This window comes from Pezoporus flaviventris, unplaced genomic scaffold, assembly GCF_033815535.1.
Source record: "Pezoporus flaviventris isolate CSIRO_AGI_PZ_B2104156 unplaced genomic scaffold, CSIRO_AGI_Pfla_v1 ptg000015l, whole genome shotgun sequence".
In the NCBI taxonomy this organism is placed as follows: Eukaryota; Metazoa; Chordata; class Aves; order Psittaciformes; family Psittacidae; genus Pezoporus; species Pezoporus flaviventris.
The window spans coordinates 17,842,682-17,870,375 of record NW_026892563.1 but is presented as its reverse complement, the minus strand read 5'-3'; the positions used below and the strand labels follow the sequence as shown (position 1 = coordinate 17,870,375).

General features: G+C 40.8%; 1 protein-coding gene across 2 annotated transcripts; it reads left to right on the top strand.

Annotated features, from left to right (window-relative positions):
- Window positions 1-1,115: 1,115 nt before the first annotated feature.
- LOC133269420 (trifunctional purine biosynthetic protein adenosine-3-like) lies at window positions 1,116-27,642 on the top strand. Of its 2 annotated transcripts, none has more exons than XM_061453689.1 (22): window positions 1,116-1,235; window positions 2,927-3,075; window positions 3,874-3,969; window positions 4,601-4,775; window positions 6,352-6,463; window positions 6,749-6,808; window positions 7,648-7,773; window positions 8,962-9,049; window positions 10,417-10,502; window positions 10,993-11,161; window positions 13,224-13,455; window positions 13,588-13,682; window positions 14,402-14,511; window positions 16,460-16,658; window positions 17,238-17,489; window positions 17,729-17,881; window positions 19,155-19,361; window positions 20,390-20,527; window positions 20,851-20,981; window positions 22,374-22,515; window positions 23,730-23,845; window positions 24,912-27,642. In XM_061453689.1, the coding sequence occupies exons 2-22, from the start codon at window positions 2,931-2,933 to the stop codon at window positions 25,182-25,184; spliced, it is 3,105 nt and encodes a 1,034-aa protein (XP_061309673.1). In that variant the 5' UTR covers window positions 1,116-1,235; window positions 2,927-2,930; the 3' UTR covers window positions 25,185-27,642. The 2 variants fall into 2 exon arrangements, with proteins under 2 accessions (XP_061309673.1, XP_061309672.1); XM_061453688.1 differs by having other exon boundaries at window positions 8,944-9,049.
- Window positions 27,643-27,694: the final 52 nt, after the last annotated feature.

Genomic DNA, 27,694 nt, shown 5'->3' with positions numbered 1-27,694 from the left:
AACCGTTGTAAAAGAGAGAGAAATTCTTACGAGAAATAAGAATTTTCTTTCCTTGTGCTGATTTGCTCTTCAGTCACAGGTAGACAATACAGAACTGGGAGTTTGCAAGTCTGAGGAAGGCAGTCCACAGATACCTGATAAGGTAGGAGGCATGTCTTCTTAAACTGGGAGGTTCAAGTACAGCATTTGTTTAACAGCACATAAGCTGTTAATTTCATAGAAGTTTCAAATAAACTTCACCGATTTCCTTAAAAATGAGTTCTAGTGGTGTAAAAAGAGTGGCTTATGTTTCTATTAATGTGGTTTTATTTCTCATTGCCTAATTTAAGACACACAGATGCTACTTAGTGCTATGTTGGGATACATTAATTTTGTTTTCAGCAACGAGTAGTAGCTCTGCAAGCTTGTCAAACATTAACCAAAGGATTTCAGATAGTACCAGGAAAGGATTAGGGTAGTGAAGAGGATGTTATTAAGAACCAGTACAGAATAAAATGACAGATATTATATACATTGTATCTCTGGCACTGCTTGTATTATATTTCTTCAAAATGTAAAAAGAGTAGTATTTAAGGGGGCACAATTCCAGTGTCTGCTAGATACAATAACCTTTACATATATACATGTAAGGGTATGTCCTATTACAATGAGTAGGTCTGTGAGAGTTATGTGTGCAGGCTTTAACTGCAATGTTTGTGTTTAGCTGTAATGGTTGGACTTGATGATCTTAAAGGTTTTTTCCAACCTAGTTGATTCTATGATTCTATGCTTTATTTTTACAAGTTGTCTTTGAGATTCTTTACTTAGATGATTTAAAATTGCTCTTAACATGGGAACTGCGCAATGATCTCAGCTTTTTGATACATATTGTAGCTCTTTTTTTTTTTTTTCTTTTTCACTAGGGTTGAATACCATTAACATTGTTAATTGATTGATGGGGAGGAGTTGTTTTTGTTGTTAGCTAAGGAAAAAAGGAAAGAGAGGAGAGTGGTCCACACTGCTGAAATCTGTGGGAAGGTTTGTTTTGAAGGGTGGGTGGCAGTAAGGGGATCCTGCTGGGGATTCTGCTCTTAGGCAGTTTGCAAGTCTGTCTGTTTCTTTCACCCTCTCGCTATTCTCCTTGGCTTTATGAGGTCAGAAATCATTTTGATCTGAAGCAGGAGGTGAAGGAAGAACTCAAATCTGTCTGGAGGACTCTTCAGTTTTTGTGTGGACAAACAGCAGGGTCTGACACGGTAAGGGAAGATTATTCAAGTGAGACACTCTCTTTACAGCCTTTCTGCTAGGACCAGCTTTCTTACCAGCTTTCTTTTCTTCTAGCACGCTTTTGAATTGCTTTGCAAAAAATGTCATTAATGTCCTAACTATGATATGGAATGGAAATGTGCTTTTTTCTCCACAGGGTAGGTTTCACTCTCTTCCCAGTCAGGAACTTTAATCTATTTTGCATTAGAAAACTTCAATTAATTACAAAATTATATTTAAGGGAAAAAAATAATTATGCTTTCAAAAACACTTTGCATTTTATTAGTAATTGTTGGACCATGGTGCCTAATGAAGCTTTATTGAGAGCATGTTGATGTCTTTGTTAGAGACAGAGCAGCTGTAACCCTTTACTTTTAAATTCACAGCAACTTCCTAGTGACTCCAAAATTATTTATCAAGCAGTGACAGAAGGAAAGACGAAGTCTGACATATTGGACTGTCACACAGTATAAAGACTCAGAAAAATCTATTGCAGGGAAATCAGTCTGGTGATTGATAGAGGATTAAACATATGTTCTGTGTTTATACGCATAGAGTGCAATACTTAAAATAAGTCTCTTAGTTAATCCATGATCATCTGTAGTCCCCATGGACAGGCTACTTGAAGTACTAACATTGTACTTGAACAATAGAATAATGATGAAAATATATATAGTTACATTTTAGTTTGTTGATACCAAGTTAAGACATCTTAATACTCTCTCAGGAACTTTAAACATGATTATTGATTTATCACAATTCTATGAACTTATTTTCTGAAATATTATACCTCAATGTCACCATTTAGCTTCTGTTTGCCTTTGGAAGCTATGCAGTGAACTCAAACCAATGGCTATGATTTCCTGGGAAAAGAATGCTGATATGTGACTTGCAAACCTGGTGTTTCATGATATCTTTAATTTATTATCTATTTCCTGGGTAAGGACTGGTTTATGCCATTAGCAGCTTCCTTAAAGGTCATGTTGTGCGGTGTTTTTTCTTTCTGACATTTGTCTACATTCGGCACATACAGAAAAATTAAGTTTGCAGATGTGACCTACATTGAGTATGATAATATTCCTGAAATAAATCACAACTAATTTACCAAGAAATATTACTGAGGACCTATTTTAAATGTCAGTGTGCTAGTGAAATTAACTGTTGTTCTTTCATTGAGCATTCTGTTCAATTGTCAAAGTATAAAATCTGTCTTGAAGACTGTCTTTGCCATTTATTACTGAGCATGTTTGCACTCATAAAAGTTCCTAGATTGACTACAGTGTTACATTTATCTGGTAAGTTACCTAGAGTATTTGTACGGAACTTTCAGTCCTGTCCTGTGTAGTTTATGCAAAGGACTTGATGAGGCCTTGTCATGACAAGATTATTTCAGTTTGGATACTTAAGAGAGGAAATCTTAACTGTGCTGAAACAAGTGGAAAAAATTCTCTGTGATTTCATTGTTGGCAGCATTTAAATCAAATGTGAATGATGCCTCCATCCAGTGACACTGCTGGTGCAGTTACTTTGTTCAGATGTCTTATAGGTACCTTTCTAATGCAAACTGGCTTGATATTACCAGTTATGAGTGATGTAGTTTCTATATTTTTGCTTTTTTTTTTTTCACAGGTTTGTGAAATAAATAAATAGTGCTATATATGTTCACTCTGGGTTTGCACAGGTTCATGGCTGATCGGGTGCTTGTGATTGGCAGTGGAGGGAGAGAACATGCACTGGCCTGGAAGTTGGCCCAGTCTCCACATGTAAAACATGTGTTTGTTGCTCCAGGAAATGCAGGAACAGCTGACAATGGAAAAATTTCAAATTCAGGTAAAAAGAGGGGTGGGGAAAAACATAATATGCGTCAAGCAGTCAGTAAAACAGAACTGAAACAGTTTGTTTCATTTGGAATTGGCCACACTTGTGTTGAGTTAGTAGGAGATAACAGCTACTCTTTTCTTTTACTGGTACCACTAATTATTTAAGGCAGAAAGTTGTTTTTTCTGGATGTTTTGTTTCTGGATTTTAGAGCTGCCTAATAAAACATTGTACTGTATCTATTTTTAGCCTAGCTTCTTAAGATAGTCAGGCTTACACAAGAGTCTGTATTTCTACACCTCATCTCACTGTTAGGCTTGAATTCACTGGCCAATTTCAGCAAAACTTAACAGAGGTATAGAAGGCTTAAAGTTACTAAGTTCTGAATAGAAACTCTTCTGGTGTCAGCCCAGGCTGCTCATCTAAATTTAGCTACATCATGCACTGGCATTGAGTAAATCTCTGCTCAGATGTTGAAATTGAGTTTCTGTATGAACTTACCATTTTATTTTTTGAAGCTTTTATCCTGTTATGATAAGCAGCTTTTAAAAATCTATATTGATTACATCCAGCACAGAAAATACATTTCATAAGTTAGTAGATGGGTATTTAAAAAAGTAGCACAAATTGCAAATGTTCTCTGTTGCTTCTGGACTCTGTTATTATTATACTGTTTGTTGTACTTTTCCCTTCATGGATTGTTTCATTATTTTAATATTATTAGGGAGATGGAACAATGACATTTTCATCTCGGTCTCTTATTTAGGCTTTACAGTAGTAACTTAATTATATTTCCTTTTCCTGTTTTAGCTGTATTAGTGAGCAATCACACTATTGTTATCCAGTTCTGCAAAGATCATAACATTGGACTTGTGTTAGTTGGAGAAGAAGCTCTTCTGGCAGCTGGTAAGGCTAAAATAAGTTGACAATAAAAATCAGCTCCTTAAATTCTGCTTTAAAATGTCTTCTTTCAGGTCTTAGGATGCACACTGACTTGATTAAACAGAAGAGCAAGACAATTTGGATTATCTTGTAAATTATAGTTACTTAAAACATGTGGCTTCATAGCTGTGTGCTGCTTTTTGTATGCTAGAGATCAGCAGGGAAATCATGCAGGATCAAGATTCAGTAATGGTTACAAGTATTCTTGTGTCTTCTCTTCTGCTTTCCTTTATTAAAGAATTTTCTTGCAGTAGTCCTCATGTTGTTGCTGTATGCTACAGTACCCAGACCATCATGTGCATTTATTGTGATGTGGTACAGTAAGATCTCCATGTCTTCAACAGTGAACGGAAGTACCATACAGTCCTAACAGTAGTCATGGGGTGGTAATGTAAAGAGCTGAAGACCTCTTAGAACTAAATGATGAAACAGGTCATTGGATATGCAGAACTTTATTTTAAGGATTAGTTAGCTCTTCTGAGACAAGGAAACATCGTAACAGAGTGCTGAAATGGTTATGTGGCTTTCCTTTTGTCAGAAAGGCTTGGCGTTTCCAAAGAGACAACTCGATTCTTCTGCTATTTTTGGTAATTAGGGATTGTTGATGACTTGAGAGCAGCAGGAGTTCGGTGTTTTGGTCCATCTGCAAAAGCAGCCCAGCTGGCATCCAACACCAGTTTTGCCAAAGCCTTTCTGGATCGACATAGGATCCCAACAGCAAGATGGAAAGCCTTCACCAATCCTCAGGAAGCTTGTAGATTTATTATCAGGTAAATATTTTGATACTGGAAACTCCTCTGTTAGGTTAGCTGTGCATTTGGCCTTCACCCATCATAGTTGCCTAGAACTTGGTAACTTTTCAATTGTTGTTCTTCTCAAGTAGCTACCTAATGTAATTAGAGACAAATGGTGAAGATGAAAGGGACTTCAACAGGTTAATCTTTCTGTTCACAGGTCATAGCTCTTATTCCCTTTCATCAGCTTCCTCAGGATGCTAGTTAGCCTTTTAAAAGACAGAAAAATTGAGAGAGAGAAAAATATTTCAATAAATCTTTCTGTAAAGTTAAGAATAATTTCTACACAGACACATATTAGCAAAATGCTATCTGTGGAGTGATTTGGGAGGTACTGGTCAAATACAACTTAAGAAAGATCCTCTTATTCGTTCAAGGCTTGACAGCATCTCTCTTCCATGGGGAGAAAAGTAACTGCATATCTCCACAATTGCTTTGAGCAGTAATACCTCTTAAGTCACTGAGGATCCTTTGGGAAAGCAACTTACCGCTGTGGCTATTTTGGTCCAGTCTTACAGCAGCTGCTGTGTTCAGCTGCGCTGGTCTGTGGCTGTGTGTCAGTATCAGGGACTTCTTGTCTTTACTGTCATGTGCTACTAGCTCTAGTGGAACTTTTTTTTTTTTCAATAAAAACAACCTTTTCACTGGCTTTGCTCTGTAAGTATTTAGTCTATATTAGGGCCATGTAGAGAAACAGGCCAACAACTTGTATGTCTCTGAGCATGCATAAGACTCAAAAAGGAAAACTGTGTCTCAGGTCAGCACACAGAGATGTGGAGAAAGGGAGTGTTGTGTGAGCCTGCTTTGGATGCTTGTATAAATCTAGGGTTGAGATTTATCCTAATATAAATACTGATGTGGAAAAGAGGAATGAGATGTTGTTTCAGAAAACAGGGTAGTAGTGTGTAGAATCAACTCTTCAAAAGGAACACAAGCTAAGAGAGATGAATGGATAAAGTGAAGTTAAAATATGTTAACTATGCTGTTTTGTTCATTTTTTTTTCCTTCTAGTTTTTGTTTGTGTTTAAGAGTAAGTGGAGAAATTCTGGGGATACAGTGTTAATACACTAGTTCTGTTATATCCTTTACATGGAAGACCTATCTCTACCTTAACCTTACAATTCTAAACAGGACTTCCATAGTGATTTATAGGATTATGTACTGTAATCTGGTGTTATAAACCAATAAATCATGAATGAGTTTTTCTTTTCAAACCTATGACAGGAATAAAACAGTAACCCGACTCAGGGAAAAGAGGAAGAAACTGCGAGGTGTTAAAGTTTGGTGACTTCTCCAAGGGTATGCACTGAGCTGGTGCCAGAACCAACAACAGAATTCATGGATTTCCGGTTCACAGTCCTGTGCTAAGGGCTGTTAGAGTCCATTCACCTCTATGACAGGATGGGCTAGCAGGGAGCATGTTTTTCTGATATGTTAGTCTTCAACCATTCAGAAAAAAAAGAAAGACTATAGGAGGCATTCAGCTTAAAAAATGATAGTTCCATTGGATATGATAGGGATGTCTGAATCTCAGTTTTGCTTTCATTTAAAGCACAGACTTTCCTGCACGAGTTGTACGAGCAAGGGGCCCTGCTGCTAGAAAAGAAGTGACTATTACAGCCAGCAAAGAGGAAGCCTGCAGAGCTGTCCAAGAGATTATGCAGGTGGGTAAATCTTTAATTAATCAGTGGGAAATCCAGTTCTTGATGTTCTCTAACCTGTGAGATTGTAATTTCAGCCACAGGAAGCAAGTGTTTAGAGGAGAAGCTTGCCTATTTGACTCAGGAATTTCTCTGGGTATCATCCTCAAATTCCATTCAAACAAGCCAGACTTTTCCTATATGTTGGTTTTGGGTTGTTGTTTTTTTTTTCAGTTAGAAGAAAATGAAGAAAGGATTTAGACAATAGATGTCATGTTTACTAACTGGAGCCTTTTTTTTTTTGTACAGGACAGAATGTTTGGAGAGATGGTTGTTATTGAAGAACTCCTTCAAGGGGAAGAAATTTCTGTATGTGGTGGATGGTGTGATTAAGTGCTTTTTTCTTTGGCATTACGGTTATGCTCTATGCGTAAATGCATGAGTTCATTGTTTCAAATAGGTTTTCTGTTTTGTTTGCACTTACATCAACAAATCTGTAATCTAAGAAACTTGCTATCGTAATAATCAATGCATGTTGTCAGTAGAATTTTCTTCTACATTAGCCATGAAATTGCAAGTATGGTGATCTTTTTAGGTGAAAATGATCTTTTTTCCCCAAGGTGACTTGAAAACATGTTTGTATGGACTTTGTCTTGGTAATTCTTGTTACATCAATAACTTTGTGCTAATGTTTAGTGCCTATTTTAGTTAGCACTTTCCTTTTCCTGGATTACAAGACTTAAGGAATGCTTACTATATGCCACATGAAAACTGAAAACACGTTCTTGTGCAAGTTTTGTCCTGCACTGAGAGTACCTCACACTAGTTCAGGCCCTGGATCTGCAAACACACAGGTTTAACTTGAGCCATGAATAATTCTGTCCAGTCAATGACAAAGGCAATTCACGTGCCTTAAGGTAAGCATGTGTTCACGTGACTGATAGGTCAAGATCTAATTAATCAGGAAGGGATTGTTATGAGGGCCACCGTTTCTCTTGATTATTTAAAAATGAGAAAGAAAACTCCATGAATCCTTCAGGTCAGTGGGCTTGCAGTAGAATCCTGCTGCATGTGGATTCTATTGCTTTCTATCTTCGATTCTTAAATTTTCCTGGCAGAACTGAGCCTCAGCCTGTGGACCAGAAGTGTTAACTTCTCTTATGACAGGACACTGTCACTGTTTCTGTATTGTGTGCATCTCTTAACAGTGCTTGTGCTTCACGGATGGTGTCACTGTTGCTTCAATGCCCCCAGCCCAGGCCCACAAACGATTGCTGGATGGTGACCAGGGTCCAAACACTGGAGGGATGGGAGCCTACTGCCCAGTTCCTCAGGTACGGCAGTCCTCCTCAGCCTGCAGTAAGGATCACGTGTGGTTAATAGATCTTCCTTAGGGCTCAATCTTGTTTCTATCACATAGGCCAGAGTTCTTCTGGAATTGATTGACACTTTGCTTGTATAAGTGCAATGCAGGGCTCAAACCTTATTAGCCATTCTTCAAGATTTAGTGAGCCAGTATTCTGAGGAGTGGTCTCTTAACTTTTTCATTATTCCTGAACTTAGCATTTCTCTGCTGCTATTAGCATCCCTTGAAATGTCCCTACAAAATTCCCCACATGCATGAAGTCTTTGTGTCTTGAGCATAGAATCATAGAATAGTTAGGGTTGGAAAGGACCTTAAGATCATCTAGTTCCAATCCCTCAGCCATGGACAGGGACACCTCTCACTAAACCATGTCACCCAAGGCTCTGTCCAACCTGGCCTTGAACACTGCCAGGAATGGAGCATTCACAACTTCCCTGGGCAACCCATTCCAGTGCCTCACCACCCTTACAGTAAAGAACTTCTTCCTTATATCCAATCTAAACTTCCCCTGTTTAAGTTTTAACCCGTTACCCCTTGTCCTATCACTACAGTCCCTAATGAATAGTCCACCTCCCCAGCATCCCTGTAGGCCCCCTTCAGATACTGGAAGGCTGCTATGAGGTCCCCACGAAGCCTTCTTTTCTCCAAGCTGAGCAGCCCCAACTTTCTCAGCCTGTCTTCATACGGGAGGTGCTCCAGTCCCCCGATCATCCTCATGGCCCTCCTCTGGACTTGTTCCAACAGTTCCATGTCCTTTTTATGTTGAGGATACCCAAACTGCACACAATACTGTTTTCCTTGTTCTTGATTCCTAAAGCTGACTGCATTTTTTAAAATATATTGCACAAGTATATTATTAGTGCTCTTTTGCTGTGAGTGCAGGAACAATCTTACTGTGTGCAGCTCAGGTTTCTTGTGTCTCAAACCTCCTTAAAATTGGCCTTCTGAAGAAAGAACCAAACAAAAAATCTTGGGAGACAGAGGGTTAGTGCAGTTGGCCTTCAAACAGCAGCACTCTAATGAAAAGTGCTCAGTGGTTGGGGTTGGAGAGCAGAAAACATAGCTGAAGCATCTACTTACCCTAGTCCTTCCAGGTCCTATGACGTAGTTCAGCAAATGTCATCACTGTCTCAATCAGTTTGATGTTGATCATCAGGTTCCAGAAGTTCTTCTAGAGAAAATCAATGATGCTATCCTTCAACATGTTGTTGATAGTATGAGACAAGAAGGAACAGCATATGTAGGTAAGTAAGCAATTCACCTGAAAAGCAAAGTCATGTCAAGGGTAGTTTCCTTGTTAGAGATTGCTGCTGAATTCCAAATATATATTTTTTTTAAGTAGTTAATTTTTCCTTCAGTATTAAGCCTCACTGGTTTTGCCTTATAGCTCTTCCTTTATCGAGAAGAATTTACCTTTTCTCCATAAAACATATGTATTTTTATTAATTTTTTTTTTTATTATGAATGTTGCGATCAGACTCTTTGTAGTTCAGGATATACTATATACTTCAATTGTACTGTTCTCTAAACAGCAGTGTAAATTTTCTGAAGATCTCTGTCTTCAGCCTGTTTTGAAAAAGGCAGGTGATGCTCACAACTGTCACTAAAAACCAGTGGCTACTTTTGATACTGAAGAGGTACTGAGGACCACACACTAGATATCTAAAGAGTTGTGTTCCAGCCTGAGATGTGTTCTCTGCTATTTGGTAACTTTTTTACAATGCCCAAATCTGCAGTAAGAATGTAGTGCGAGTTGAGCATTTTCATGATGATGGTGGAGGACCTGATCCTTTGTGGGGTTTAAAATCTAAGACTTGTTATTCTCTGGCAATTGGTTTTCTGATTATACAGTGAAAGACTTTCTTTAGTTCACCATATGCATATATGTGTGTTGCAGTAGAAATTACCTAGTACCAACTTCAGTAAATTTTTCTTTGATTTTGATTGTTAACAGCAGTAGTGGTTTGGTATTTTTGACTGAAATGCAGAGTTTTGCATCTATATTCATGTATAACAATAGTGCACTTAGTGGTAAGAAAATCACAAGGCCTGTGTAATGAATGGGGTTTTATGAGAACTGGGTTTTTTTCATCCTGTCAGCTCCTTCTGATCTCTGAACACCTGCATTTAGAGAGCTGTAACAAAAGGCAGAACTTGACTTTCTGATGCAGAGACATTGCTTTCTGCTGTATTCAGTCTCAAATGCAGTGGAATGTTCCTCAGGTTGCTGATTCCCTTTTTTTTTGGTTATTGTGGAATTTTCATGACTTGCGTATAAGTGCTTGCAGAATCCTTGCTCTTGATTCCTTATGATTTGCAGAAATGCATTCCACATTCCAAGATATGGTGTTGCATTTCATAGAATCATAGCATAGTTTGGTTTGGAAGGGACCTTCAAAGGATATCTAGTTCCAACCCCCCCTGCAATGTCGGGGGCATCTTCGGCTAGATCCGGTTGCCCAGAACCCCATCCAGCCTGGCCTTGGATGTCTTCAGGGATGGTGTGTCCACCGTCTCTCTGAAGAACCATAACCTTTTAAATGTAATTTAAAGGAGTTCTTGAAAAGTAAGTGTTCAAATTAATTTGCTTGGCTGTGTTATTTCTGTTCAGGTGTGCTGCAAACAGGTTTAATGCTTACCAAAGATGGTTTGAAAATTTTGAACTTTAAATGTCAGTTTGGTGACCCTCAGTGCCAGGTGAGTGAAAGATACTAGCAACTTAAATATGCTTTGTTTTTTTACCTCTGAGTGTTCTAGATCACCTCTAGGGAAATGTCTGAATCTGTATCTTCCTTCCCCCGAAAATGCAGATCTGAATGTGAATGTCTTAGACAATGTATGATGTGACTTAAAATTGTGGTTAGTCAGCTTCTGTGAATTATTAGTTAGAGACTGTAACTTAAAGAGCTCTTCCTCAGGTTTTATTTTTCTGGATAGAAGCAGAGTGGGAGGAGCCTAAATTCATGTTCTTTCTACATAATCTCACATCTCATGTTTATAAATTTATGACTGTAGCAGAAAGATGCTGCAAATTAATGCTCACCTGTAGGTTCCAAATCTACTGGTATAGGGATTTTCAGTTTGGCAGGTACAGAGTTTACTTTATTAATTGAATTTTCCCTAAGTTGGATTTCAGGAAGTCAGCAAAATAAAAATTACCTTCTATCACAATGAAACTTTTTTGCAGGTAATTCTTCCACTGCTTAAAAATGATTTTTATGAAGTGATTCAAGCAACAATTGATGGCAAACTCTGCAGCTTCATGCCAGCCTGGTCAGAAAATAGTACAGCTGTGTGTGTGGTCATGGCAAGTCCAGGATATCCAGGAGACTATGACAAAGGCATGGAGGTGACAGGTAACAGCAGTAGTACTTCAGTAGGTTTGCATTCTTCTCCCAGAACCTCCCTGTACAGCTTTCCTCCATCCCACCCGTGACACCTTATTAGAGTCTGCTTTGATGCATCACCCCTTGTGGAACAAATAGCTGTTCAGCAAGATCTTGTAACTGGAGTGTATGCCTGTCCATAGCTCAGTGTCTAAATGTTTAAAGGTACATTATTACATAAAGCTCTCTCTGTAGCTGGTTACTGAGATAAGAAATTGATGGGGAACTCTGTCCTCCTGGAACAACTCTGGTGTGTCCACATGGAGGACTTTCACAAACTGTGCTAGAAGCGTGGGCTGCAATGTTGTCAGCACACGACTGCTTTTTCCTGTCTTTGCTCTCTTGCCAGCAGGTCGTGTTATCTTGGCTAATGCCTGATGAGTGATAAGGGTGAGTCTTGAGGACCTGTGGTCTTTAAAGTAGGAGCCGTGCATTCCTCCACCATCAGCTTGGTTCCTTCCCTTGTGCCAGCTAGCCAGGGTCATTGCTGTGTAATAATAGTAAGAACCTCTTCACAGGGCTGAAGGGTTTGGAAAGGTGGGCACATGGGCTCTAGATCCATATTCATTTTATGTGTTAAAATTATTGTTGCTTAATATCTCATTAAGATTTTTTAAATGTTTAAAAACAGACGGAACTGTTGCAGGACTCTTTCCTTCCCCCTCAGCTGCTGTCTTGCCAGTCCAACACTGTGCCCTGTGTAAAGCAATCCAGACAACTGATCTGGGGCCACCTTATTTTCATCATAATTCCAGTTACCCTACATCAGCCAGGGAGAAGGTCATGTTATGTTGCTTTTGCCCTTGTTGAGATTTCTGTTGTCGCATTCTCCTCATCCACTCTCCTAACTCCCTTGTTGTATTTATTTTTTGTCAGTGGTATTGTGGGGAACTCTGCATTTCTGTAACTGTGAAAGTCCATACCACAGAACTGAATGGATCCTTCTGGTATCAAGCTAGCTTTTACTAGTCACACTCAGGAACTTAAAAAGTTTCCAAGCTGATATTCGTATCTTTAGGAATGAGATGGTATGACCCCCCTGCTTATTAATCACACACAAAAAAAAACCAGTTGAAACAATGAAATTCAGTCCATTTGCTTATTATAATCCAGCCTCTGGAGTTGTGTGGGTTCTACTAGTTTTTTTCCTACGTTTCATGTTGATTGCCACATTTTAATGGCTTACCGAACATTTTATTCTGGAGTATTCCTTAAAACATGATGGGACGGAATTAGGTTTCCATTGCTGCAAGGCAGCTGGGGCTCAGCTTTGACCTTGTCAGGGCTATGCTGTGGCAATGTAACACACTGTACTTTCAGCAAGTATAAAGGTCCTTTTTACTCATTTATAAAATTCATATGACTGATAGTAAGAGGGAAACTGCTTTATTTTGCTTTTTCCAGATGATGGCAGCAGCTCCTCCTTTTCCCTTATTGTCTCCTCAAAATATGAAACTGAACCCCCCCCCCCACCCCGAACAATTTTGCTTTCCTCTAACAGGGAAATACATGGAGAAAAATGAAAAGAACACACATCAACTGTTTTAGCTATTGGACAGCCACCTGCAAGTGTCTGTAGAGCAATTCCAGGGGTGGAATTGTGTGGAGTGGACACTGCAGAACAGCTAGGGGAGTGCTGAGGTAACATTAGCATTAATGGTTTAATGTCACAGAGAGAGAGGAACCCAGGCAGTAAACTGTGATTTTATGCAGGAGAGCTCTACACAAATTACTCACAATTACAATATACAGCACACCTTTGCTCTGGCACAGGGTAGTTATATTGTGGCTCCTGGATCTCTTATTTCTGTTTCTGTATCATCTGTGTCCTTACTGGATGTCTCAGAAGGGAGTCTTAGGGCCAAGTGGAGTGGGATACTCTTCATTGGTAATGCTATTTCCCAGAGGGAAGTTAAGGTGGGAAGCTTCATTGTTGTTCTTCCTTGTCTGAAGAAAGGACTTCAATCTTTGCTGCTTTGCCAACATGGTATGTGATTTAGAAGTACTCAGAGAATTCCTTTTACTTTTGTAGGGCTGCTGCAAGCCAAAGAATTAGGGCTGCAGGTCTTTCATGCTGGCACAACGCTGAAGGATGGCAGAGTGGTGACAAGTGGTGGCAGAGTCCTCTCCATTACTGCTGTTAAGGAGGACCTGATGAAAGCACTGGGAGAAGCCAACAGGGGTGTAGCAGCCATACGTTTCAAGGGTGCCACTTACAGGAAGGACATTGGCCATCGGGGTATACAGCTTCTCAAGCAGTCTCTGTATGTAAGCAAAAGCACTAGCAGAAATAGATGCTAGTCCACAGTTTTGGATCTGTTCCCATTTGTGTGCTCAATAATGATTTATGCAGAAAATATCACTACTGCTCCTAGCATGTCCTTTACTCTCTTCAGGGGTCTAATATACAAGGAGAGACATATGGAAGCTGTAACCAGTGAAATTTTGTTTCATCAGCTGGAAACATCAATTGTAAGTGGTACCAGATCAGGTAAGACTGGGAAGACTCTTTGAATTTCTTTGGTACATTGAATGGAGCAGAGCCTTTTTTCCCCAGGAGGTGAGCAATGCATTCTTGGCATTGAAACTTGTGCTTAACAAGTTGGGCTGGGATCACCAAGAAAACTCACACCTCTTTCTCATCACTCCTCTTTTGCGTGATTAAAAAATAATTGGCTTACCATGGAGATGACTGCACATTATCAAGGTTAATCTAGGGAACAGAATAACTCCTGGGTTAACGGAACGGAATCTGTCACTGGACAGAAGTGATCTGGCTGGCTGCATAGATGAGTACAACATCTGAACAGTTATTAGGGCGTGGCTAACAATCACTGAACGTGTTATTTGCACTTCAGACTATGTCCTTTCCTCTTAGCAGTGATCTACTGAGGAGAAATTCGTATTGATTTTTTTCCCCTTAGAAAAAAGTTACTACGTAAAAGGTGAGCTGTTAACTGTTTGGTAAAATGTTTAACTTCTGCTGGACACAATCCATAGGTCAGAAATACAGAATAATAAAGATCTGTTTACAGCACCATGAAATATGTGACTTTGGAGTCCATGCTTCATAAAGCTGTGCATGTTTCTGTCAGTGGACACAGTGCTGTTTTCTCCAAGAAATCATAATTTGCAGTACTTTGTCTTGTGGAGTGTTTCGGGTCTTTTTATTTCCCTTAAAATGATCCTTGACATGTTTGTATTTGGCAGGCTGTCATTCAGAAATAGGAGGCTTTGCTGGTTTCTTTGACTTGAAAGCATCTGGTTATGAGGATCCTATCTTGGTATCTCGAGCTAAAGGCCTTGGACCTAAACTGCAGGTAGCTTGCAAGTTGACTGTAGCATGTTATTGCACTGTCTGAACCTTCTGAGCATTATAACCACATCCCAAGTCCTCCACAATGGTGACTTGAGCTTTGTAGATGATCATTTGAGCAAGGCCTGTGCATATCTTACTGAGAATATGAGGCTCTGGATATTTCGTGATGAAATGATAATAAAAAAATTAGCTGTGCACTTGAGGAACTATGAAACAGCATTTCTGCAATAAGATAGAGGGTCCATTGGCTTCGAGAAAGGTCAGTTCAGAGGAGTACGAGAGAGTGTTAAAATGATAACTGTCAGCTTAATAAACCGTATTCGGAGAAGTGGCACAATCACCTTTGTCAAGGCACTGGGAAAAAGAAGAATGGAGATAAACATTAAAGGAGAAGAGAAGCCAATAGGTAAAGAATGCTAATTACAGAAGAACACATAGGATAAATTGAGTCAGGAATATACTTATATGTTGAATCAGAATAAGGATTTAATCAGAGTTCTGAGGCTGCCTTTCACTGGTCAAGCACAGCAAGTTGTCATGTTTCAAGTTGTTGTTTATACCTTTAGCAATGGGATGATACGGTGTGGCTTCCCACAACAGCAGAGGACTGAACCTAATAATCCAGAAGGTCTTTTGCAGTCTTACATCCTTGGACACCTCTGAGCGTGAAAAAAATTATTGGTGCTGGCTTTTGTGCGTCTTTGTTCCGACTGCTTGGCAGAGAGACATTTCCAACTGCGCTTGCACAGACTGTTCCCAAGACTCTTCCTTGGCCAAAAAACGTTGGCTGATGCCTATACAAATTGTTACTAGATCAGTGGGAGGGAGATGCCATAATGCAGCAAAGGAGACAGGATGACTGGTTTCCATAGCAGTTCTACATCCACTAGATGGAGAAAGAAATCAGACTTGTAGTTCAAACTCGGGCTGTTTTGATCTGTTACCATTTTGAAGTCAGTGGTAGCGTGTATCCACATTTTTCACTTGCCCATCTTTCTGTAGTGAGCTTGTCTGCACAGGTGTAACTACATTGATAGAGCTTTGTCAGTAAAAGGTAATTACCTTTAAAATTTATTCATGCATATTCAATCTTTGTCCTATTTCAGACCCTGAAATGGTAACTGAAAGAGGCTCCACAGTGTGAGCTGGTGCTGTGCATCTACAAGCAGAACTGCTCTAATGTAGAAACTTCTGCTTGTAATATAGTAGTGTAAACGTTTCCACTTTATAGAAGCCATGATGTCTGAATGAGATTTCATTACTTGTAGGATGCAAACACCTTGATAACTTTTTGAAAACCAAATAGCAGCCTTCCTGAGGGAAATGTTACTGCTCTGTAAAAGACCTGGCTTTCAAAGGGACCTAGAGACCAGGCCCATGATTTTGTCCATGACATGAGTTGGCTGACATGAAAAAATTCCTTGGGGATTGTGGGAGTGAAGTCTCATTTCCTGTGGACTACTAAGAAAACTACTTAACAAATTGTTTCAGTTTTGCTGCGCAACCCAGTGAAATTAGTAGGCAAGAGTAAAGCAGAACAGACAGTGATGTTTGAGCAACCTCATCTTATGGTCTGAAATTGCTAGGATGTTCTGTAGGTTGAATATCCTGGGAATTTGTAATTGTGTTTAGACACCTTTTATTCTGGATTTAACATAAATATTTCAAAAAGCAAACGAACAAACACTCCAAACTGCCGATTCCTGGGTAACTGGAACTAGATTTTGAATTAATGTTTCAAAAAAACCCAAAAATAGCTTTATCTTTCCTCTGCAAGAAAGTGAGCTGTTTTCTCTTGATTTAAACTAGATGATGCACCACGTTATTTTCTGCGTATGTTCTGTAGTGATTCTTTTCAGGAAAAAGAAGGTTTCTGCTTATTTGGCTGATTAATATTGGAGTTTTGCATATTTCTTGTCACCACTGCTGCTTCCCACCATGTTTTGCAGATTGCACAAGTGTGTAAAAGACATGACACCATAGGTCAGGACCTGCTTGCCATGTGTGTCAATGACATCCTGGCTCAAGGAGCAGAGCCTCTCTTCTTCCTCAGTTATTTTGCCTGTGGCAAACTTGATGCTGAAGTGACTGAAACAATCAAAGAAGGAATAGCTGAAGGTTGCAGAAATGCAGGATGTGCTTTCCTGGGTATGAATGCTTCTCTCCTTTGAGATTTGAAGATTCTGATGTTGAAATGATTACTAATGAAATAGACTTTGTAGGCAGGGGCAGTATGTGGCATTAGAACTGCTGCTTTCTGTTTGGTGGGAAAAACAGTCAAGCATTTGGGCTTAAATGCTTCCTTATCTGTATAATGGGTCAGCACAGAGGGATGATTTTTACTGTTCATGCATTTGGATTCTAATTCTTGCTCCTTTACCCTTGTACAAAGGAGAACAAAGCTGGATGCCTTACATTCTTCAAGTGTTAATATGTTTTCATTCCCTCTCTGATATTCAGTCATAGCAGGGAGGTGCCAGATGAGTAGCATAAAATAATAATAAAAAGTTTCTTCTTTTAATAACTTCATGAAGCTTTGTTTTGTTGAAGTCTTGAGGTGAAGTAAGAAACTAAGAAGGATTTTTAAAATATATCTGAATGTATTTCTTAGGCTGTGTTTCTGCAGCTGTCCTGGATACATTCCTTATTTTAGGAGATTCTCTAGATTTAAAATTAACAGTAAAACATACTTACAAGTAGTGCTGTCTGCTTTCTGTCCCCACTTAGGCAGGGAGATGACTGAGGTGACTGGCATGTACTCTTCTGGAGAGTATGACCTGGCTGGCTTTGTGGTTGGTGCAGTGGAGCGAGGGCAGATGCTTCTGGGGCTGCAGAGAGCTGAGGAGGAGGATGTGCTTATTGGACTGGCCTCTTCTGGGATTCATGGCCGTGGCTTTAGCATCATAAGGAAGATTCTCTTAATGTCCTCCTTACACTACTCCTCACCAGCACCTGGCAGTTGTGGTGACAAGACTCTAGGTACAATATCTTTCATCTCAAAAGCAAACCTGCAATTGGATTGTGTTCAGACATTTCCACAACTAGGTGCTGCCAAGGGTTATTTACTTCAGGATGGGTCAGTGTTCGTTGAATTTTGGGGTAGGTATGTGGGCTTGTGTCTACAGTTTTGGAAAAGCAGGCCAGCACTTTTTGCTACTTCCCAACGTTGTCTGCCACAAAAAGCAGAAGAGAACCTGAATTGACACTTTTGTTTGCAGGAGATATGCTGCTGACCCCAGCAAAAATGTACAGTCCATCTTTGCTGCCTGTCCTTCGCTCAGGGCACGTGAAGGCTTTTGCATTCATTGCTGAGGAGGGGTTGCTGGAAGGCATCTCCAGAATTCTGCCAGAACATGTCAGTGCTGTCCTAGGTAAATATCAAAGATGACTGTTTCTGTTTGACAAAATTTAGATATAGCATGGACTTGACTTTTCAGCTTCAGTTACAGAGATACTCAGAAAAGTATGTGGCTATGTAGTTGGAGACTGAATGACCCAAAGTCATTCCAAAGTACCTACCAAAAGCATTCCTATTACATCAGCACTTGATGAGCACCAGCCTCTTGTTGGAGACAGGAAATTTAAGGAGAGTTTGAAGGCAGCTCATCTCTAGGGCAGCAGGTGTTTGAGAAGATTGATTGTTCTGCAAGACATCTCTCCATACTAAACACTTTGACCATACAGTGAAGCTGGTTGAGAGAATTAATTTGCATGATTCACTACACACACATATACAAACACATACAGATTTAATGCAGTTTTATGGCAGGTGGTAGCTTCCCCACAACAGATTAGCATTTGACATGTGTAAGTAAGCTAGATTTTTCTCTGCTAGATTTTGCTTTGAAGGAAAAATTGGGCAAAGTACTAAAAAGTTCAAAATATTAAAGAAAACCATATTCATGCAAGTCCAAAGATATTGTGGAGAGGGTAAGGGGGAAGGAATGAGCCTGTCTGTCTGTCTGTATTTCTCAAAAATGAAATTAGAAAGGAAAGAAATAAATCCAGCTGGCAAGGTGGTGCCTAGCTTGCTTGCCAGTGCCTGGAACCACAGGGAAGATAACAAGCCCAAGGGACTGTTAGTTTCCTAAAGTGAAGTCATGATGTCAAGTCTGCACCATCAGGCCATGCCCGTATGAGTAGTATCAATGTCAAAGCCTATCCATGCTTCCCATCCATGTGTAGAACACTCAGCCCTTTTCCAGTCTGCCCATCAATACAACTAAATATAGACTCTTATACTAATATTGATTCTTTGAAGCAGAAAATCCGGATCTGCTTAAGTAGTCTAAAAAAGCCAGAAGGCGATTTGTCCCATGGCTCCTTTATCTCTTATGGAAGAGATGTAAGTCGTCTGTGGCTTTTTTATTCTGGTTGATGAGGGATTCGCCATCATTTCACACATGTTCTCATTAGACAGCCTAGAAAAGACTTGCCTCACACGAATTATGGCTAGAAACCTCTAGGTAAGCAGCACCTATAAAGCTGACTGGAAGTTGGGTCAGTGTCCTCCTTGAACAGTATTCTTAGAATGGCAAGAATTAGTATCTATCAGTTCTTGCAGTACACCACTGTCACTATGTATAATAAAAGACATGCAACAAACATTTGTGCTGACCATATACACATTTCAATCATTTTCAGATGCTTTCAGCTGGAAGATTCCTGAAATCTTTTGCTGGCTTTACAGAGAGGGAAACCTCTCTGTGGAGGAGATGGCTCAGACGTTTAATTGCGGGATAGCTGCAGTGCTGGTTGTGCAGAAGGACCTGGCTCAGCATGTTCTCAAGGACATACAGCGACATGAGGAAGCTTGGCTGATTGGGAAAGTTGTTGCCCCTTGTGATACAGGTTAGCAGGTGTCCTAATGGGAAAGGAAGACACTCACAGAAAATAAGCAGAGCATGCTTTGATTCGAAGTGTAACAGGTTCACCTGGTCTCACTTCAGAGAAGTTTCCACTTAAGCCTGTGCTACTTACTTTTTAAGTTGATCCAGGGTAAGTTGTTTCGGAGTGTAAATCTGTCAAATGCTGAACATCTTCTGGGAGGCACCGGTTGTCATCAGTTCTGTAGGCACTGAGGAGACTCCATATTGCAAAGTTTGTGTAGTTTACATCATTTTTCTGTGGTTTCACTAAGCTGACATCTAGAATTCATTATTAAATTATTATTATTCACATCTAGATTTCATTATTAAATACACAGAGAAGTGACTGTCTTGTTTTCAGAGTCACAGTACTTGAATAATGTCTTACCTAGGTACCTGCTTGAGACTTGAGTAATTCCTTCTAATGACGGTAAAGACTCAAACATTAGGTGATTATATTTTACCACAATCATGGTGATCAACCCCACCTCCTTTGCAACCCCTTCCTTAACTCACACTGATCCTGTGTAAAGATTGAGGATAGGCCACAGCTGTGTATAGTTGTATGTGATTGTAAGTCTTCATTCTGGTGTGTCCATTGATTGACATGCAGCAAGACATGAACCAAAATCCCTCTGGAAACCGAACAGCTTTGTTGGGGGAGCAGTTTGAGCAGCCAAAATGCAACATCATTTTTAGAGTAATTTTGCAACACAAGAGAAAGAGGAAGACAGGTATAAAAAAATGGGGATAATCCTTGAAAAGACCATGCCTTACCTAGGCCTTTGTAAACAGTTCTGCGAGTAACACAAAAGAGATCAGCACAACTAGTGTGAGTTGGTTTGTTCAAGTAGTACATGTTTTTGTAGTCAAGTTAGTGCTAACATAAATTCACTGCTGATATGTTTTCTTTTATTTGAAATTTGTATGATTGATAAACTACACAAAGTAAATTTAGATGGAGAAAAAAATCCAACGTATTTTAACATTTTCCTCACATATTTGGAGAAGGTTCTCACATCGAAGTCGAGAATCTTCTAGAAGCTCTGCAGAGCAGCCCCCAGCATCTGCTGAATAACGCTGTTGTTGAGAGTCAACACCAACCCAGAAAGAACAAAGTTAAAGTAGCTGTTCTCATCTCTGGAACAGGTGAGCTTACATTTATCATCACAGAGATAAATGTCCTTTCAAAGGAGTGGCTGAATCAGCCCTGATACAAGTGCATCCACCTTGCCTGTTTTTAGTAGAGTCTATGGAGCCTTCTAAACCCAAGGTTGTATTTTGACTAGAAATCAAGAAGTTGTATTGTACTGCTTAATAAGTGAGCTTTATTAATGCCCAAATTCCTTAGTCCTCTTCTATTTGTGCAGTTGTTGAAAGCAAGATTTTTGTTAGCTAAACAGGACTGAGAGCCAATTGTCAGTGACACAGGTGCTCATCTATTTCATGAATGTTTGCTCTCTTCATTTGAGGCACAAACCTTGCTGCACTCATCAGTTACGCAAAAGAGCCAGGCAGTTGTGCTCAGGTTGTCCTTGTCATCTCCAACAAGTCTGGTGTTGAAGAACTACGAAATGCAGCCCGGGCTGGAATTCCCACCAGGGTAAAGACACCCTTTTCATTTCCTTCTTATGTTTCATGTTTCACTTCTGTTTAAAACTTTTACTGAGGGTGAGTGGATGTAGCAGAAAGCTGTCAAATTTACCAGCAGAGGCAGAGCTGAAAGCTGTTCAGTGCTCATTGGAGGCTGTGAGTCTTTCCCGTCTCTTCAGTGAGTGCTACACTCCAGAGTTAGGAAGGGACTTCAGACCACAAGTGTTGTGATGATTTGGGTCTGAGACTGTAGCCCATGCAGGTTCAAGCTTTTAACTTAAATCAGTAAGACTTTAGGCTCTGCAAAACACGTAAGTGTGTTGTCTGCTTGGCTAATCCCTTCTTAGAAAGACCTTTGTCTCGTGTTGTGCTCAATCACTTTCAGTGGCACCACACTAGCCTTTTCTCCTGTCTGTGGTCAGTACAATAGCACTATGTTACAGAAATTTTCACTGGTTTGTTTCATCAAAAGAAATCTAGAAAGGCATTACCATCGTGTCACTGTGTTTGTCTAAGCTTAGAACATGGCTTTTGAAAACATTCACCAACTTGGGATTTCAAATGCCACCCACCAGGACTCTTCCTTCTAACGTTAAATAAATTTGAACAGTTACCATGTCTGTACTGTGATGCACAGATGGAAATAGAGGCTCCCCATGCATTAAAAAAGCTTCCTCAGCGGCTGAGTTGGATTCGTGATAATTTGTTTCTAGCAATATAAAGACTCATCTCTAGGGAACAAAAGGAGATATGTCAAAATCCATTCACATTTTCATAGGCAAACACACAACAGATTGTTAGCCCCTTATTTGAATGTCCTTATGGACAGAATCAGGAGTCAACAGTTACCTTAGGAGCTGAGGCTGAGAGGTGGAGTAGACATAAGAAAAGCTCCTGACTTCTCCCCTTCCACAGAATGTCTGGCCCATGTGTTGTCTTCTAGATGAGTTTGTGCTTTTCATTGAGCCACTTCAGGCTAACTGGTGATGGTGATACCAGTGAGTCATTGCTGGTTTTACTTTAGCCTTTGGCTAGACCTTCTGGAATCAGAGGTCAGTATCTACCAATGTGTTCTGCCTTATTTCCCTCTGTACCACATTACCCACGTGTTTCTCTTTTCACAGTTGGCTTCTCTTTGCACCGTTTTTGTACATGTCCTAGAAAGCACCCTGTGTGATACAGCCACTGTCAGCTAGCAAGTGATTTGGGTGTTCCCAGGAATGTTTATATGAATGTGACAAATCACAAATGTCCTGAATAATGTACCCGCTTGTAACGTTTTAAATCCTCAAGTGCCCTGGAATAAATGCAGTTTGCTTTCCCTTTGTTGCCCAAGTAGCTGCTCTCATTCACAGGGGGTTTATTGCCTTAATATGTTTTTTGATGTGTTTTAATGTTTTAGGTGATTGATCATAAGTTATATGGGAGTCGCTCTGAATTTGACAGCACCATTGACCAAGTTCTTGAAGAATTTGCTGTTGAACTAGTATGTCTTTCGGGATTTATGAGAATTTTGTCCAGTCCTTTTCTCAGAAAATGGAAAGGTAAGAAATTAGAAATGTAAAACAGAAATTAAAATATGGATGCTTGCTCTCACCACATTGACACAGTCACAGTTCTTTGTCCTTTGGTTAATCTCTCATGGCCTTGCTGGCACTGAGGTTTGCATGTTAATCAGTGGGGCTGCCCTACACTTTCATTTTTTCCAGCCAGTGGGACTGTGCTGGGATTCTTACTGCGCATTGACAGAGAACTCCCTTGTGCTGGCATAATGAGGAACAGAGGGGCAAAGTAAGGGTCACAGATATGGTCTGTCTGCCTTCCTTCTGGGAAGGAGGATTGCCTGTGGGCAGGCAGGAGTTTTGTTCTGTCTGCAGTAGGGGACAGGTAGCATAGCGATGTTATTCATCAAGGAGCAGTGCTGGGGAGTTGTGCTGACCTTACTCCCTGCAGTTGTCACTCAGAAAAAAAAGGGAGAGAGACTGATTTCTTATCCATCTCCCTCCTGTACTGCCCTGACGGCTACACAGCATAGCATCACTCTGTACTGTGTGCTGTAAGTACAGCCTTACAGCCCGCTGAGTGAATGCGGCTCTGCCATGGGGCAGAGCTTTCTTTAGACACGTTCCAGGCCAGTGGAGGGGAAAAACGCACATTCCTCTTTCCTCTGGGTGCCTCGTGTCAGCTCCCAGGGCTTTGCTCAGAAGCTATTCTCTCACTGTGCGGATTGCATTTGGACAGACTTCTTTGGGAATGATGTTTCCTATGAAAATCACTTCCATCTGTGCAGTGTCTCTGCTTGCGGCTGCAGTGTGAAGTCCTCCGCTTCCAAGCCCCTCTTCTGCAGCATGAGGGCTGGTCACCTGGTAGGGGAGAGACTTACCACTATCTGGCCATCTACAGACACAAAAGCAAATGAGGTCCTTGACCTTAACTGAAACAAGCTTGCCTGGCTACTGCCAAAGCCTGCACACCGTCACCTGTGCTCCTGGAAGAACACCGTTTCCTCAGATCAAGGCAGTGCTTCCTCAGATTGCCTTGGAGATCGTCACACCGTGTGTGTGTTTTGCTTTTTAACCTGAATCTGAACATGCCCTGTTACATTCTGACTGCGGTTGAGGCCATTTAAACTCCTGAGTGGAGATCAGTGCTTCTATTTTGAACTGATGATCACATCTCACTTTTATTTTTAAAGGAAATTCAGTTCAAATTGATTTTTTTTCTTTTTTTTTTTTCCTCCTCTCATACCAATGCCCAGGGAAAATTCTGAATGCTTCCCCATCACTTTTCCCACCAATAAAGGACAGAAATGCCCATCAGCAAGCCCTGCAAGGTGGACACAAAGTCACAGGCTGCACTGTGCATTTTGTCCTGGTAAGTATCCTCTTGCCCAACATTGAGTAAGTTATGAAGAGGAATGTCATGGTTTAAGCCCAGCTGGCAACCAAGTACCATGCAGTTGCTTGCTCACTCCCCCCGCCCATCCCCAGTTGAATGGGGAGGAGAATCGGAAAAGAGGTAAAAATCTGTGGGTTAAGATAAGGGTTAATAATTGAAATAAAATATAATGTAATAATAATAAGAAGAAAGAGAGAGGAAGGAATAAACCCCACCGGCCAAAAGAAGTCCAAGTGATGCTCACCACCCGCCGACCAATACCCAGCTCGACCCAAGCAGCAGTTGGTCCCTTCTGGGTGACTCCTTCCAGTTTATATACTGGGCATAATGTGCTGTGGTATGGAATACCCCTTTGGCTAGTTTGGGTCATGTGTCCTGTCTCTGCTTCCTCCCGGCTTCTTGTGCCCCTCCTCACTGGCAGAGCATGAAAGGCTGAAAAGTCCTTGATCACAGTAAGCATTACTTAGCAGCAGCAACTAAAACATCCGTGTGTTATCAGGATTGTTCTCAGACTAAAGCCAAATCACAGCATTGCACCATATACTAGGAAGAAAATTAACTCTAATTTAAATTAAAGAAAATTAGCTGTATTCCAGACAAGACCAGGACATGGAATTTGCTGTTTTCTTTTATTTCTGAAGGCAGAAACAGGAAGAGGTAACAGGAGTGTGTGGAAATCTTAGGATTGGTACCAGTAAAAACCAGAAGATACGGGGATTACATTGTGTTTGTGGTTTCTTAAGGTTCTGTCTTCTCTCTTCATATTATGGTTTGGGTTTTTTTCAGTTTCTCCTACTCAGCAAACTGCCCTCTCAATCTTCTAGCCCATGTCTCTTTTCCTGCTGTACCCCCTGAGGTAATGTGGGTACCCCTAATGGAGGTGCAAGCCTCTCTAGATGTTCTTCAGGCCTCCTGCACACAACTGCGCACATGCATGCTGAGATCTCTCACGAGACTTTCTCTGCCCTGTCCACATTGTCCATAACCTTCCCAAGACTGTTCGCCAGCCTCTTCTAAAAGATTGCCACTATCCCCATTTCAGGAGGAATCTAGTCCGAAAGCTATGATCCACCAGGAGCCAGTATCTGTGAAGGCAGATGACACGGAGGAGATGCTGTCAGAAAGGGTTAAAGAAGCTGAGTGTCGGGCTTTTCCTATTGCCCTGCAGCTGGTGGCCAGTGGAGCAGTGCACTTAGGAGCTGATGGTAAAACATACTGGAGACAAGAGAGCCAAGGTCTGTGTCTTCAGGAAGAGAAGAGAGACTGCACATCCTCTCCCGTGGCTCTAGAGCCTCAAGAAAACAATGTGGTGTAGCCAGGTTAACAAGTGGCTTGCTGTCTGCTCATCTTTCCCTCTTCTCTCCTCCTCTATGCCCTTGATGTGCTCCTTTTTGACTGCAGGCATATCATTGTCACAGGTTTCCATTCTGAGCCGTGATCCCTTTCCGTTAGCTTGCAGCTTTAGTTACACTTGTTTTGCGAAATTGGCAGCGGAAGCCAAACTCTCATTCCAGATTTTGAATTTTTGTTCTGTTCTTTCATCTGTGAAGGAGATGCTGTGGTACAAATCAAAGAAGGGGCTTAAGATGTAAAAGTGGCCTAGTGCTTTAGAGGGAAATCAGTCCAAGTTTTGTTGGCTGCATCACCACGATGCAGAGCACCAGGAGCTTCAGAAAACAACCACAAATAGGAGCCAGACATGTCTGGGCAGATCAGAAGTGAGGTACAGCCTGGCACAGTGTGGATTTGTGGGTGAACAAGCATTGAGAATGAATGTATAGTTCTGTGGGAGGAGGTGGGAGCCTAGAAGGACCCCATCCTTGTGAGCCCCACCACTGTGGGAGCACCTCAGGGTGCAGAGAAGAGGATACATAAACAAGCACCAGTGTGGGAGCCAGAGTCTAGTGAACTCCCAAGCAGAAGACCCAAAGGCCAAAAGGCAGGGAACCTTAAAAGGCAAACCAAACTGAAACAACCCCACCTTCACAGATTGTCAGTATGATGTGACAGTGCACACTGAACATACAACTAGACACTTTTTCCTGCTCCTTGAAAGGGAGAGGCGCAGAGACATTCCCAGAGTTCCAGATTAAAACATCTGGATCTTGAGGGATGAAAATTTGATTGGAGGACTAGAAACACAAATTTCAGGCATTTTTCTTCCCTCGTCCTTGAAATCAGCAGAACAAGGCATGCTCAGCTTAACTTACAACAGCAGGAAAATCTCTTTGTTGACTGAATGACCGGCTTGGTCCAGAGTCACTGCTGTTAAATAAAGCCTTTTCTGTGGAAGCTATTTTATAGCTGCCAGAATAATGACTTCCATGCAAGTAACAAACCAGAGGAGGAATGTTAGCTAAGAAGCTACTTGAACAAATTAGAAAAGAAGTAGCCAGAGCTAGTTTTCCATTGGAGAGATCCCTAATATCCATCAGATACAGTGAAAAAAATGTATTCTTATTTTGGTATTACACATACTGTACTAGTGAGGGACATACTGTATATTCCCCTCTTGGCTTTATCAGGCTGTTCGAGAGCATGAGTCAGATACAGTTAAAAGTCTAAATTTGTCCTTTCTTTTCTAAAGCATAGCTAATGGTGTTTCAGTAGTTGGGGAGGGAGAAAAATTTGGTTCCCTACTGTGAGGTCTGCATACAGAAATCTGTATCTGTCTTTTGCACTGCAATGACTGGAGAAAGGAATATGTGTTTTTCATGACCTGGGAGAAATAAGAAGATCTGTAACTAGGCAAGATTAAGAAATGTTTGGTATATAGAGATACTTTTTTATGATATGCACATTGCTTAATTTGCTTTTGGTTTGTGGTAACTCTGTAGAAACTTCCTGTTGTGTATTATTTGAATTGCATGGCATGCATGACTGAATGTTCCAAACGTCACAAATAAAATGTTAAAAGAGAACAAGGCGCAAGTTATGGTTTCCAGACAATCACCATGGTATCAAACAACTCCTTCTCCAGTCATGCTGCTGGCATCCCTCTGAGGTTGGGTGCCGTATATTATTAATCTATTATTATAGATTATATATTAATCTATCTACTCTTTATACAGAGTGGTAATTGAAGCAAAGAACTGGATCTAAGATCCAGTTCACACTCACATTTCTTTTCATGCATTTGTAGAAATACAGGTAAGTGCTAAAACCCCATTTGCCATCAGCTTTAGATGGCAGAACACCCTACTCCCCCTCAAGCTGTCTGTGATGAAACAGGGTGTTTGAACATCTGAGCCTTCTGTTGGCCTTCCTGGCACAGATCAAACTGCTTTTATCAGTATTGTACTTATTAACTGTAAGAGTAGTGATTTCACCTCTAGTGGTCTTAACTTCCTCTAACTTGTGAGTTAAGTACAATTTGTTTTGACTTGCAGATGGTTTACTTTGCAATGTAGCTCTGGCACTGAGCTCGTGCGGGCTGAGCCCCTGCCAGGGCTGGACTCTCCCTGCATCTTCTGCATCCTCACTGAGCCAGGCTGGATTTCAAACCTCGGTGGGCAGTTTGCCTGTGGGGATGCCCTTCTGTGGGAGGGCAGGTTTGTAAAGAAAAACTCTGGGATGAAGACTTGGCTTTTACTCTTTGGCCTTTACAAGCAAATCAGATTGGACCATGTCGTTTTCCTCTGTATTGGCTTGAGCTTTATCCTCAGTGACAAACAATGACAGGAATATCTTGTCAGCAAGTTTCTTCATCACGGACCAGCTGGCCACGGACACAGTAAGGTCACCACACTCAGTGAATTGTTCCTGACTTACACAGGACTGCACATGTTGTAACCTCACAAACTGATTTACAGGTGCTGTACTTCA